Source organism: Sphaeramia orbicularis, chromosome 10 (assembly GCF_902148855.1).
Source record: "Sphaeramia orbicularis chromosome 10, fSphaOr1.1, whole genome shotgun sequence".
NCBI classification, from domain to species: Eukaryota; Metazoa; Chordata; class Actinopteri; order Kurtiformes; family Apogonidae; genus Sphaeramia; species Sphaeramia orbicularis.
The window spans coordinates 24463318-24475865 of record NC_043966.1 but is presented as its reverse complement, the minus strand read 5'-3'; the positions used below and the strand labels follow the sequence as shown (position 1 = coordinate 24475865).

At 37.8% G+C, this 12548-nt stretch overlaps 2 protein-coding genes across 5 annotated transcripts; one reads left to right on the top strand and one right to left on the bottom strand.

Moving 5' to 3' along the window:
• Positions 1 to 681: 681 nt before the first annotated feature.
• LOC115426630 (protein RD3) lies at positions 682 to 3696 on the top strand. Its single transcript, XM_030144749.1, has 3 exons — positions 682 to 933; positions 1818 to 2125; positions 2731 to 3696. Exons 1-3 carry the CDS (start codon positions 928 to 930, stop codon positions 3095 to 3097), a joined length of 681 nt encoding a protein of 226 aa, XP_030000609.1. The 5' UTR covers positions 682 to 927; the 3' UTR covers positions 3098 to 3696.
• Positions 3697 to 4429: 733 nt separating this feature from the next.
• On the bottom strand, positions 4430 to 12069 carry stx5a (syntaxin 5A). Of its 4 annotated transcripts, none has more exons than XM_030144743.1 (12): positions 11947 to 12069; positions 11247 to 11482; positions 9908 to 9981; positions 9597 to 9652; positions 9421 to 9491; positions 9158 to 9274; positions 8611 to 8667; positions 8416 to 8497; positions 6770 to 6856; positions 6518 to 6621; positions 5827 to 5948; positions 4430 to 5648 (listed from the first exon to the last, which is right to left on the bottom strand). In XM_030144743.1, the coding sequence occupies exons 2-12, from the start codon at positions 11307 to 11309 to the stop codon at positions 5489 to 5491; spliced, it is 993 nt and encodes a 330-aa protein (XP_030000603.1). In that variant the 5' UTR covers positions 11310 to 11482; positions 11947 to 12069; the 3' UTR covers positions 4430 to 5488. The 4 variants fall into 4 exon arrangements, with proteins under 4 accessions (XP_030000603.1, XP_030000604.1, XP_030000605.1 ...); XM_030144744.1 differs by having other exon boundaries at positions 9908 to 9978; XM_030144745.1 differs by lacking the exon at positions 6770 to 6856.
• Positions 12070 to 12548: the final 479 nt, after the last annotated feature.

Here is a 12548-nt window from a genome sequence, read left to right as displayed (position 1 = left end):
AACTTTAATTAGATTATAACTGTCATTAGCTTACAATCATTTAGCCTATTCTTCCAGGTACTCTGTGGATTTGAATATAATCTGGGATTTGGTGGTTCAGTGCTGAGTGGTGCGGAAACCCTAGAACTAGACTGTAGCTACAATATTGTATTGAAACAACTGCTAGGAGGGTATAAGAGTGTGGAAGACAGAATACATAGGAAATTATGTACTATTATTGTAATACTTGTCTGCTAATTACAGAAATGTCTCATGGATTATTGTCTGTGACCCAAGAGGCTATTTCCACACAAAGCCTAGACAGTTTATTTTAAGACCATAACACGTAATAATCATAGGAATAAGTTTAAAATATGCTTAAAATGTAATAACTGTCCATGAAAGGAAGGCAGAAACTGCTAAAGTACTTTCAACCTTCCCAGTTTGCTGTACCTTTTTTCAGTGATAACCAGTCCTACAGAAAAAAATATTCTATCCAAAAGTGTAATAAAATATAATGAAGTGAAATTAAAACAGTTTTCCTAATAGCCTCCATTGTGTTAAAGCCTAATTTAGTTTATATCAGTGTAAATGCACAGTCAGTGATATATACTAACCAACAGTTCTCAAACAGATGTACACTCATGTCACGGGGTAAGCTCATCTCATCACTCGTTCTATATTAATACAGGATTACGTTTATTCTCAATCCCAAACTCACACACACACTCCACATGCTCCACACAAAAGTATTGTCTGCCCAGGACCATCAAACCAGCAAGGCAGTCAGGTAGCTGTGTGCTACACTGTGTATCACACTTTTTTAATGTCCCAGCTTTTTTAGAGCCCATGGAGGCCCACTGCCCATCCCGCTGCTAACAGAGGCTTTCACTGAACAAGTGGATTATTATCAGACAAGAACACACTGCAGCTTTGTGAACCTTTTTCATGACGGTAAGACAATGATTTAACTCCAATTAATCCCTAACCCTACGTATGCATTTAGAGCAGAAGAATAGGAGGTGATAAGACTATTCTTAAAAAAACATAGTGTGAATTGATCAGTGATATGAGCTGTTTGCACTTGTACTTAAACCGATTCTGAGTCAGATAATAATGTAACACCGGTAAGATACTGTATATCTGATAGAGAGATGGAAGAATAGAAACTGTATTTCTCTAAACATTTACAACTACTACACACTCACTACACACCTCTCATGACTGTATTTCTTAATCCTTATGTTATTGTCTTAATATTCAAACCATATAAAAATACATATGCAAAGTTAACACATGAAGTAACAGGAAGACATTATAAACATTAACAAATAAATGAAAGAAAAAAGGACAAGAATCATTAATTTACTTGTAGAATGGAAGATTACATCTATTTTTTTTATTATTGGAAACTGCTCTAAAGAGATAAACATCTGAAATCCTTTCATCCCACTTACAAACTGTCTAAAGAGACTCCCTGTTGTTTTTAAAAATGGAATTCTCTTCACTACAAAGATATTATAAGTCAGATTAATCTAGTCGGGCTGTTGTTATTTTCAGCTATTAATTAATAAGGACTTTTTGTCTTAATCATATTCTTGCTATGCATCCTTCTCTCTACAACAAAGTACACTTTACATCTTCAAGTAATTTTTGTAAAAATATGAACAAACTGTCTTGAAGAGTGCTTGCAAAATGGGATCACAGCTGAGTAACTGCAAAGTGTGAGAAAATGGTTAACTCCACATCTCTCTAGTTTATATCATGATCTTTTTTTTTTTTTGCTGCCTCAAACCGTTTTGATGTAACACGGAGTATTTCCTGTCCATCTTTCACAGATGTTTCCTTGGTCGGCTGTTTTCTCCCTTGAGCCCAAAGTTCCTGGGCACCGCAGCACTGAGGAGCTGGTGACCAACACACTGATGCTGGAGCTGGGGGCCATGGTGAAACGCACAGAGCGTATCCGTTTGGAGAGGGCAACAGAGGGTCGGCGCCGGCGCCGTAGCTCTTCCTCCACTGCTGACTACAGCTGGCTGGCCAACAACCCGACCCCACAGCCCTATGAGCTGACCCCAAATGACCTGCTTGAGCTGCAGGACCTCTGCGCCAAGATCCCACCTTCACAGTGCGGCCCTGTGATTGTCAGGTAAGAGGCTGGGACAAATAAAGGAGATGAAAACTGGCAGAGGGAACACAACTGGTTTAACTGATACTTGAAATGGAGCTGAGAAAGCACGAGTGAAAAATATATACAGACAAGAGCAGCTCTATAACATGACTAGTTGTAATATTACCATGAAGTTTGCATAAGAAAAGTTAAAGATCAGTGCTTCTCTGCATCCGACCGTATTTGTTTACCTGGTTTAACTCATCAAATGAATAGTATCGTTTGCTATAATCCAGATACAAAAATCCTGTCCTCCTTGTAAATATCAGATAGACACACAACACATGTCAAAATACATAATAAACTATAACAAGCAATTAATTCAGTAGATACGAGTACATTACAGCAGTAGCATTGGTCTGTTGTAAAATTGAAAATAGGTGTAGTGGTTTAGTTAGTCATTGCAGTCCAGTCCATTGCAAGTGTTCTGTCACTCACTGTCCACATTATGCTTTTAAATATACTCTCACCCCATCGGGCCCAGTGAAACATAACCCTTTACTGGCTACATAAATGGGCGTCTGTCTGATTGATGACTGTAAATCTTGACTTGATTGTTAATTCCAGTTTTATTCCCATTGTAGATTCAGGAAACTTGTGTCACAAATGGAGCCTGAAGTTCATGAGGTTCCTCGTCTATTTCGCACTGTGTTGCGCGATTGTGTGGATGAAGTAAGTGGAAACGAAGAAGTGCATCCTCAGGACCAAGTCTATGAAAAGCAACAGCGCAGCAAAAGCCTCTCCTTTGACACATTCCGCACTAAGTTTCGCACAGGGAACCTATTTAAAGGCAGCACCATGAGAGGTTCCAAAGGGAATCTGCAGCAGCAGGTGGATTGGTCCGATGAGGAGGACAGTGGAGAAGAGGAGGCCATCAATGCCAGGGCGAGGAAGGGAAGGAGCAAGAGCATGCCAGAGATCACCCCAATGGAGCAGAGCGCCCAAGGGTGAAAGAGAGGGGGAGAGGCAAGCAGGGGGAGGATATTCAGAGGGAGAGGAGAGAGGGGGTCTCTGAGGAATAAAGAGGGAGGGGGAGTAAGCACAAAACTGATGGTCAGCATAAAGAAGAGAACAGGGAATGTTTACCAAAAAAGGAGGTGGAAGGAGTTTTGTAGCCATTTTGACCTCTGAAAAGAGGAAGGAATAACTACAGAGATGGTGAATGAGGGTTAACAGTCAATAAACTTGTTTACTTACAAATAACTGTACTAATATGATGAGTTCCTAAATGGCAGCTCATGCTGACTTTGACGTAAAATTGCACTCTCTTTAAAATCATGTTATGTAACAGGCAGAACAGCTGTCTTGTACAGTAGAGGAGCAGGGGGAAGGTTCAGCTCAGGCCCACATCTGTATATATAAGCAAACAAAGTCTAGCTCAGTCGTAATTTAGTATATTGATCAAGCAAGTTCTGTAAGTGGGGAATGACTAGAAACATAATAATGGTATTTTTTATTATGGATACGAAATTGCATGGATTTGAGGGCATGTACTACAATGTTTGCATTCTTTCTGTGTGATTAAAATAATGGCTTTTTTCCATAAAAAAGTGTCTTCTCAATTTTGGTCAAAAAAATAATATAGCATCTGTTGCATTTTAAAACAATAGGAGCAAATGTTTTACCCAAAGATGTGGACATTCATCACTTCAAAGTGATGGCAAAATCAAGCAATACATATCAGTACTTTTAATTTAAAATCCATGGCAGATAATGTGTTCAGATATGTTGCTTAATTAAAAGCATTAATTCCTTACCACAGAAATACTGACCTACAAGTAAAATTTCTATTTTGAAAATGTCCCTAAAGTAAAAGTAAGCCAGAGCTATCAGGAAATGTTCAGTGTGAAAACTGAAAATTACTCGAGTATTATTTTTAGAGTTATGCTACTGCTAGTGTCATGGCCTTGTGATAAACTAAAGGATGATGTCTCTTTAAAACACAATCCTGGATTGGCTGCATCCTCTCTAAAGATTCACAACCATGAACTGAATGGGACAGAAAACTATGAACTGAAAAGTGGCTAAAGCTCTTTGATAAATGTAATGGGGTAGAAAGTACAATAATTTCCTTTGAGATGTAGTGGAATATAATAGTACTTCGTCACATGCAACCATTGTATAAGACAAAAACATGTTTATGTGCTGGAAACGTTATATAATTCATACTAACTGCAGCTGAGCCCTTCTTAGTGCATCACTGTGGACTCACTTCAGACCCAGCTTGGCTAATTATATCTCTGCTGACTAATCCTCTTATCCAAAGAAAATCTCAGCCATGAATGCCAGTACCCCATTATTATTTTATTAATATGCACTTTCTTAATACATCATTATAACTATTTGCACTTTATACACTGAAGTCAAGGCATTTGGCTAAAAAAAACAGACAGGAAAAAATAGGAAGAATGCTTTCTTTCTTCTTAAAAAGTCATGGTCTTTTTAAATAAGTTCCTGTACATTAGATCTATAAAGAACTGAAGCAACTACAACAGTGACATCCAACCAGACACTTCAGGGAGTCTGGCTGATTAACTTCACAACCAGGGTAACCCCTTCATTAGCACTGATGTCAAATCAGAATCATTTCACTGTGTCTGTCTCCGACCCCTGAATGTGCGAGGCAACCAGACAGTCCAAACAGTTTCACTTAAAACAGCTGTTTTATGACTGCTCATCAACATTTTGTACAGCTCATGTATGAAGTTCCCTTCAGCTGGCTCCTCTGCTTTGTGCGAGTGTCCTCCTAACATGTCACAGTTTTCTAAGAGTACCCATTTGGCAAATAAACTTCAAAAGCAAAACAGAAAAATGTTGGTAAGTGGCAGTCATACTCTTCAATAAAAAGTTAGTCAAGAACATCTAAGAGACAAAATGATTGAGGGTTAATTGAGGACTCCAGTTTGGGTATTTGGCTTTGAAAAATACAAATAATTTATGACATGTACAAAGGGGGTAAACAAGAAACTCTAAATTAAAAAGACAGTTTGCAGAATCAAACCATTAAATTATAGCCATTTAGATGTGAACTCTTGGTTGAAGTAAAGAGCAGTATTCTGCTCACTGATTTGAGATAATTTATTCTTTTTATTTGGACAGCATTCAATGTCCTCCTTCTGCAGTGGCAGAGAATTGCATTGTTGAATTAAGATCAAAAGTCTGTGGATTGGGAAAATCCGCAAAGTCTGTTTTTTCTGAGTAGGTCCCAAACCTCCATCAAACCGTTTGTGATAGAGAAGCCTCTCCTTCAAATACTGAGCATGTCATCTCAGCACAGCTTAGTCTTACTTCTGCTCCGTCCGTGTGCATTTCCCTCCTCTTCTTCAGTTGCTCTTCTTTTCTTTAAGCAAAGAAGACGACAAAGACGATGAAGAAGACGATGAGGACGAGAAAGATCTTGATCATCAGCCAGCGGTTGGAGGAGACTGACTGGAAGTATTTGAGAATTTCTGTGTGGGCCGCCTCCACGTTGAGCTGGGTGTCCTCCACGTTAGCGTCGATCCTGGAATGAGATTGAGAGATATTAATTCTTCATGCAACATTTCATTAACTTAATGTCAAATCAGTAGGTTCGGGACAAATATCTGGTTATTTATCTAGACAGGATCAGATTTTACAGCATGCTGAGCTTCCCTATTATCACTGAAATTACAGTGACACCATATATTTCTCAGTTTTACCTCTGGATGGTCTCCTCTTGCTCCTTGACCATGTGTGCCAGTTGTTGAAATATAGAACCCAGCTCCACAATGGTGCTCTCAATGTTCTGCATGGTGTCTGCACGGCTCTGGATGTATGAGTCCTGTAATGAAAAAAAACCGAGGAGGTTTCAAATGAAGCCTCGTTAGAACAGACCTATGTGGAGTCTACACAGAACACGTCACTTCCATCACAGATTTCAGAACGATATTTCTATAAATTTGTAACTAGTGTGTTAGTTATTCATTGTAGGGCCATGCTAAATACCATTTCTGGGGCTCTGAAGCTTCAGTAAGTATCAGTAAATATTTAAATCTATGAATCTTTGACAGAAGTGTGTGGAGAGGGGAGGCACATAGTCGACATTTCACCTCCACTACTAAAATGAACAGGGATCAGATTTCACTATTTTCTTGATCTGACAGTCACTTCTTCCTCTCTTGGTAGCACAGTTATAAGTTCTAATCTACATACTCACATGTCACTACCTATAAACTGAGAGTAATTCACAATAACAAATGCTGATCCATGGTGAATAATGTTGAATGATTATGTTTTATTTCATGACTATATGGGATATTTATGGGAATGTCAGGTCAGCATGTATTCAAAGTAAGACTCTACATCTTTCTTAGTTAGACTGACTTTCACATGCATGCACAAATACTCTACCTGCTCATCAATAAGCTGGAGCTGCAAGGGATTGGTTTGGGAGTCCATGTCGATGGCTACATCCCCCAGACTCCTGGATTCGTCCTGCATCAAGACTGAGCTCTCTGACGGAAGACAAGAAAGAAAACATGTGTACATGTTTAAGAGGATGAGAGAAGTCCTCAGTGGTAGAGGGGGAAAAGCAGAAAGTACAGCGGGACATACTGGAGCTAGTTAAACCCGCTGGGAGAGGCAAACGTTCCAGGGAAATACCTTTTAAATTTGAGGTTGTATAGCCCTGGTAGTCATTGCGCGGCTCGCGAGCTGCATGCGGCTCCTGGGCCCCTTTTTTGCGGCTCCCTAAAATATTTTTTAATTTTTACATTACAAATGACCAAATACAGTAATAATCATTCACAAGGTTTTCGAGCAGTCTCTATCACAACAGCTGCTGTTTTGAGATGACACTGCCAGTAAAATGCTTTTGTATACCCGAGACATCTTTGGTGAAGTTTCAAGCAATGTGCTTCTTGTAAAAATGCTAAAGTAGAACAACAAAAGGAAGTCAGAAGTACACTACTACAGTACTACTCAAAGCTTCTCCATATGCATGTTTACAAATGTTTTTATAATGATTTTTTTTTGCTGAGACACTTATGTTATAATGGAAAGATTATACAATGCATGAATCAACCAGTTAGAAAAAAACACAGGTGTATGCATATCTGTTAAATTATAATCATCAAATAACAAACCTGCTTTCAATTAGTTCCAGAGTAATTTTAAATTGAAAAAAAAATCAAAATGTGTTTTATTTAAAATATCAAATCATTTTAGAGCATTAACAGTAAGTACTTTGCTTACTATCTAAATGAGTTACTTATGGACTGGACATAAACATTTTACTGGCAGTGTAGTAAATGCTGGCACAGGAAGCATAAGCGGTCTCTGTGCTTATTAAAGGGTCTCTGATTAAAGGATATAGGTTTAATAAAAAAATTTAACTGAGCAGGAGCCAGACATGACGAATATTGCTTTAAAGCCGAAACTGGTAAGGGTGTGTTCACACTATTTGCTCATTCTGAAAATCTAATTTAAAGTAAACAAACTGTGTAAGAAAAGCTGAGGGTGAAGGTTTAATTTACCATATTTCCTCAAACACAAAAACAGTAGTCAGCTAAAAGCTGGGTTTTTAATAATGGCAATGCTGATCTGACCAAATACCGGCAGGCGAGGAAGAATAAGGGTGAAGGACCTCTGGTACCTTTAATACAATGTGTTAAGGACAATTTACACCAATTTAATTTAATGCATTCAATACTATAATCAACAAAACTTATTCTTCATGATTTTCAGTCCAGTAACAGTCATTGTGAGTGTGTTATGTGCATTAGTGTCAAACAATTGCAGTTTTAAGAAACATTCAAGCATCTCATGATGCACAATGTAATTTGCACTGTGAGAACCTTGAAAGTCAGTGAGATTTTTTCAACACATTCCAACAATTGTTTAGGAAAGAACAGTGTTTTGTAATGAACGAGAGCAGCTCAAAATGACACAAAGTAAAATATGACCAATTCTATTCATCAAATATAGGGTTTTACAACTAAAGGCCTGCCTCTAATATAACACGAATTTAAATAATAAATTATTGATGTTGAATTAAATAAAAGCTTCAGTCACAATTTGAGGGAATATGGTAAAAACAAAAGAATAATAGGAAACATCATATTAACTTCAGGAGCCCATAATACAGCATTAAATGTGGCCAAAAAAAAAAAAAAAAAAAGAATGAACATGGAGTGAACACACCCTTGTAAAATTACAACAGCATGCATCATTTATATCTTCGTTTCTTAATTAATGTGAGACCCTTGTGAAATAATTGTAGCTATAAGCAGAGATGTGTAGCGACTCACTGAAGTTGTTGGCCATTAGAGGAGAAGAGGCGACCGGAGGCTGCGAGAACTGCTCTCTCCTGCTGCGCTGCTGCTTCAGGTTCTGCAGATGCAAAGACAGACAACAATGATGACGATAGTTAACACGACAGATAGGAAACCTGCTCCAAGTTTCAATTCTGTGATTGTTTTGTAATTATTACAAACTTTTCTCACCTCTGTTCTGACCTCGAGGACTGATTTGAAGTCATTGGACATTGAAGCCAATTTAGACTGTGGACAACAGAATACACAGCAAAGTTTATAAACAATAGAAATAAAACCTTGTAATATTTTTACCTGTTTTTAACCTGATGCATGGTATGGAGTCAACTGTGTGATGTGGTTTTTTGGGCAAATATCATACAGATTGTGAGTAATCCAGGAAATTGATAACTGACATTTGGAAACAGCATATATGGCTGGAGGTTAATATTGGGATTCTCAACTCGCTTTATTGATTTTAAAGGAAAGCAGCATGTCAATAAAATGAAAATTGCTCTCTATTAGATGTACTACTTTGACATGAATGGTCACTTAACAGTTCTGAGACCTTTATTACCAAAGTACAGGACTTTTAAATGATACATTTTATTGAATATGGCACAAAAAAAAAAATTTACAAATAACTGTAAAAACAGTAAATATCTGACATATTGATAATCAGTTGACTCCTACTGCTGTCTGTTATGTTCTTACATATAGTAGAGAACATTAACAGTACCTGTAATGACACCACTATAGTGTTGGAATGGGTTTGGATATGTCGACCTCCTGGAGCTCCACGAGACCTCACCAAGTCCTGCAGCTGCGCAATCTGTTTGTTTAAGCTGTTGATATCCTTTACACACAAACACAGGACAGTTAAAAACAGGATATTCACTAAACAGAGATTGGATTAAAAAAATGTATTACCAGTCTTCCTATAAATTACATGTGTTATGTATTATAAAAGTATCTATTTCTAGATGTTGACAAAACACTTACTTGTTTAATGATGTATGTGAGCTCCTCGATCTCCACTGCTTTGTCATCGAATAAAGATTTTCTTTTTGCCACTAAGACATCAAAACATCAACAATTAGTATCAGCTTGTTGGACATTATTCTGGCCACAAACCAAGCCTTTCAATAATGCTTAAATAACACTCAAAGGACACTTACAAATAGTGAGCTTTTCCAATTTGGCAAATGTGTTGCTCAAGTCTTTCCCAATTCTCCTGTAAGGCAACAAATATTACACATATTAATGGAGTCATTTCTGGAGTACATCAGCTCTCTTGGGTTATTACTAAATTTAAAGAAGTCTGAGGAAATTCACTATATCAATATGAAGCCATATTGTAATCTCAGCATGGATGCATATAGAACACATGTAATATTAATTAATGAATACAAATAATGCAACAGGCAAAACCAACACAAGCAGAGCTTCCTTCAGCAAATATTTATGAACTGGGGGATAAGGAACTTACTTAGCCATAACAGTAAAGTCACTGCGCTGCCGGAGGGCATTGAGAGCTGGCTTACTGGGCTGGACTCCATTCTGCTGTAAAAACACACACACAAAAAAAGCAGAGTGTAAGAAGAAACAAGGGTTGCCCCTCAACATTCAGCTACCAATAATCAATCTGCAACAATGAATTTACTGATTCTACTTTTAGTTGTCATACTAAAAAGATGACCACTTGTCTTCGCGGTATTTGATTTGTAATGTCACTGCTACACAAATTTCCTGTTCTTCTTCCTATTCCTATTCTGAATGAGAATACGGAATCTAATCACAAGCAAGACTAGACACAGACCAAGCCATAAAAAGAAACAAAAAGTAAAAGAGATCACAGCACCAAAACAGAAACCACTGTAAAACCAGTGACTACATAACAAAGTTATCAGACCAAGCACACGTTCCAGCTGAGATAATACTCCATTTTTACGTAAAGTTACCTCTAAAAATATGTTGCCAGTGTAAATGCAATGGTGGAAGAAGTAGACAGATCTTTTCCTTAAGTAAAAGTATCAACAGCAGACTGGCAATACAACACTAACACACACCAACTACAACTTCTGCAATCGAAAGCTTGTATGAAAAGTAGTCACTGTGAGTCACGAGTTGTCCCTCGTGTGTTTTTTTATGATAACTCTAGATTCATAATACTGCTAGATTAGAGGATAGGTTTTACTTTGCTGCATTAGATGTTTATGGTTGAGGTAATTTTTAGTAGTTTAACCCATAAGGACCCAGTGTGACATTTGTGGCAGTTCCCAAATGAATTTTTCTCTATTTTTAACTGTCCTTAAGTGGTTTATCACCATTTATTGTAATATTAACTTCTGTATTTTGTGTTTTTTTCCCAGTGAAAATCAGGTATTTTCCAACATTTAATTTACTAATCATGTAGATGTTCATAAAAGTTCCAAGTAAAGTTGAGGATTATTATATCAAAAATAGGAAAAAGTGAATTTTTCAGTAAAATCTATCATTAACTGAACATAAACCAAGTGTCTCCATCCACTGTCATTGATCCAACTCCATGGGTTTTACTGGTGAATCAATGTTGTAGAAGATGACGGTGTTTCCACGTTCACTACAGAGCCTCTGAACGTCCAAATGGGTCATATCTGATGACCATCAAAAGACGACATACTGTATTTTACCAATTATTTACATGGATTGATAGGATTAGTGGATCAACAGGTATTAAACAGTTACATCAGTAGATGGCTGAGGTCACCAGTGGCCGTTTGACTCTTTATGGGTTAAATACTATCTGAAGTTACATTCCATTACATTAATTAGATGTCCAAACATACCTGTCTGCCCTGGAGTGATTTACAGGCTGACTGGAACTCGAGTGTCCGATCACGACACGTCATCTTGCCGAGGCTGAGCGGTCACCAGCCCGCTGGATACCGGAGACCACCAGAGACCACCTGGAACTGCCGGGTCCTCCTCGTCTGATGTCTAATGTTGATAGAAGACCTCCTGGTGGGCGGACAAACTCACATCCAGGGTGGGGTATCCGTCACGGGCAAATCTACGCACATGTCTGTGATAAAGAACAAAAACGCGAGGGATTAGATTCAGTCAGAAAAGGATCTACAATGAAATTCCATGTTCAAAAAGCAGGATTTTAGAACGGGGGTAATCATTAGTTAGCCGGTACCGTTAGCTCAGCTCATCGATACTGACGTGATAAGAAACCAGACTAAACGTAACATGGGAACAAAAAATAAATTAGGTAACACGGCGAACACAAATAGTCTGGAATGAGCTAATTACAAATCTAGTGAAGTAACAATCACTACCCAGTGTGTTTTGTGTGAAGGCCTCCCATCACGACTCACAGCTGATCACGGCCTGACCGGCTAACCACAGGCTAACATTAGCTACTAGAAGCTAACGCTCTATACAAACGGTTTAGTCACATTAAACTATCCGACATTCGAACGCGACGAGGCCTCTTTTGTTTAACCGTATATCAGTGACTGTAATCAATCAGTTCCGACTTACTTGAATCAAAAATAGACCATTTTTCTAGAACCGTCGATGTTTCTGGTGAAAAGTAATCAACCCAGGAGTTAAAGTTCCGATCCGGGTCATTTCCGGCATTAACGTCACTGCCACGTCTACTTTAGAGCAACTGAAAATCCCTGCAGCGACACAATTTCACCACCAGGTGTCACTGTTTACAGCAAAATGTCATCCAATGTAATGTACATAACACTAGCAACAGAATATGCTGTACTTTTACAATTAGTTTCATCATTTATTAAAATTATTTTAATGCCTCAAGTTTCTATACATTTATGTTCCTTTTGTTATATTTTTTTTATTTCCAAATACCAGTCTTGTTTTTGCTATTTCCACTAGCTGGTTATAACTTACAGTATTTACCCTATGGATAAGTTGAAAATACACTTTTGTGGACACGTGACTCTATTTAGACCAGGAAAGTCAACTGTGTAAGCTTTTTTGAAATCATTGTGCCTTCTTTTTGAACAAAAACCCTTAAAAAAAAACCTTAAGTACATCTGCAGCACACTCTGTAATGGCTCTCTTTATATCACTTACCACTTTACCACTATTGTTGTTTAGACATTTACATTTTTACT

What these genes read in the sequence shown, in the direction of transcription:
- stx5a (XM_030144743.1), bottom strand. Translation starts at nt 11,309, where the DNA reads ATGACGTGTCGTGATCGGACACTCGAGTTCCAGTCAGCCTGTAAATCA. An exon ending in GACTTTACTGTTATGGCTAA is followed by an intron (nt 9,653 to 9,907) that starts GTAAGTTCCTTA and finishes GTTGCCTTACAG; the next exon opens with GAGAATTGGGAAAGACTTGA. An exon ending in TCACATACATCATTAAACAA is followed by an intron (nt 9,275 to 9,420) that starts GTAAGTGTTTTG and finishes TTGTGTGTAAAG; the next exon opens with GATATCAACAGCTTAAACAA.
- LOC115426630 (XM_030144749.1), top strand. An exon ending in TGCGGCCCTGTGATTGTCAG is followed by an intron (nt 2,126 to 2,730) that starts GTAAGAGGCTGG and finishes TTCCCATTGTAG; the next exon opens with ATTCAGGAAACTTGTGTCAC.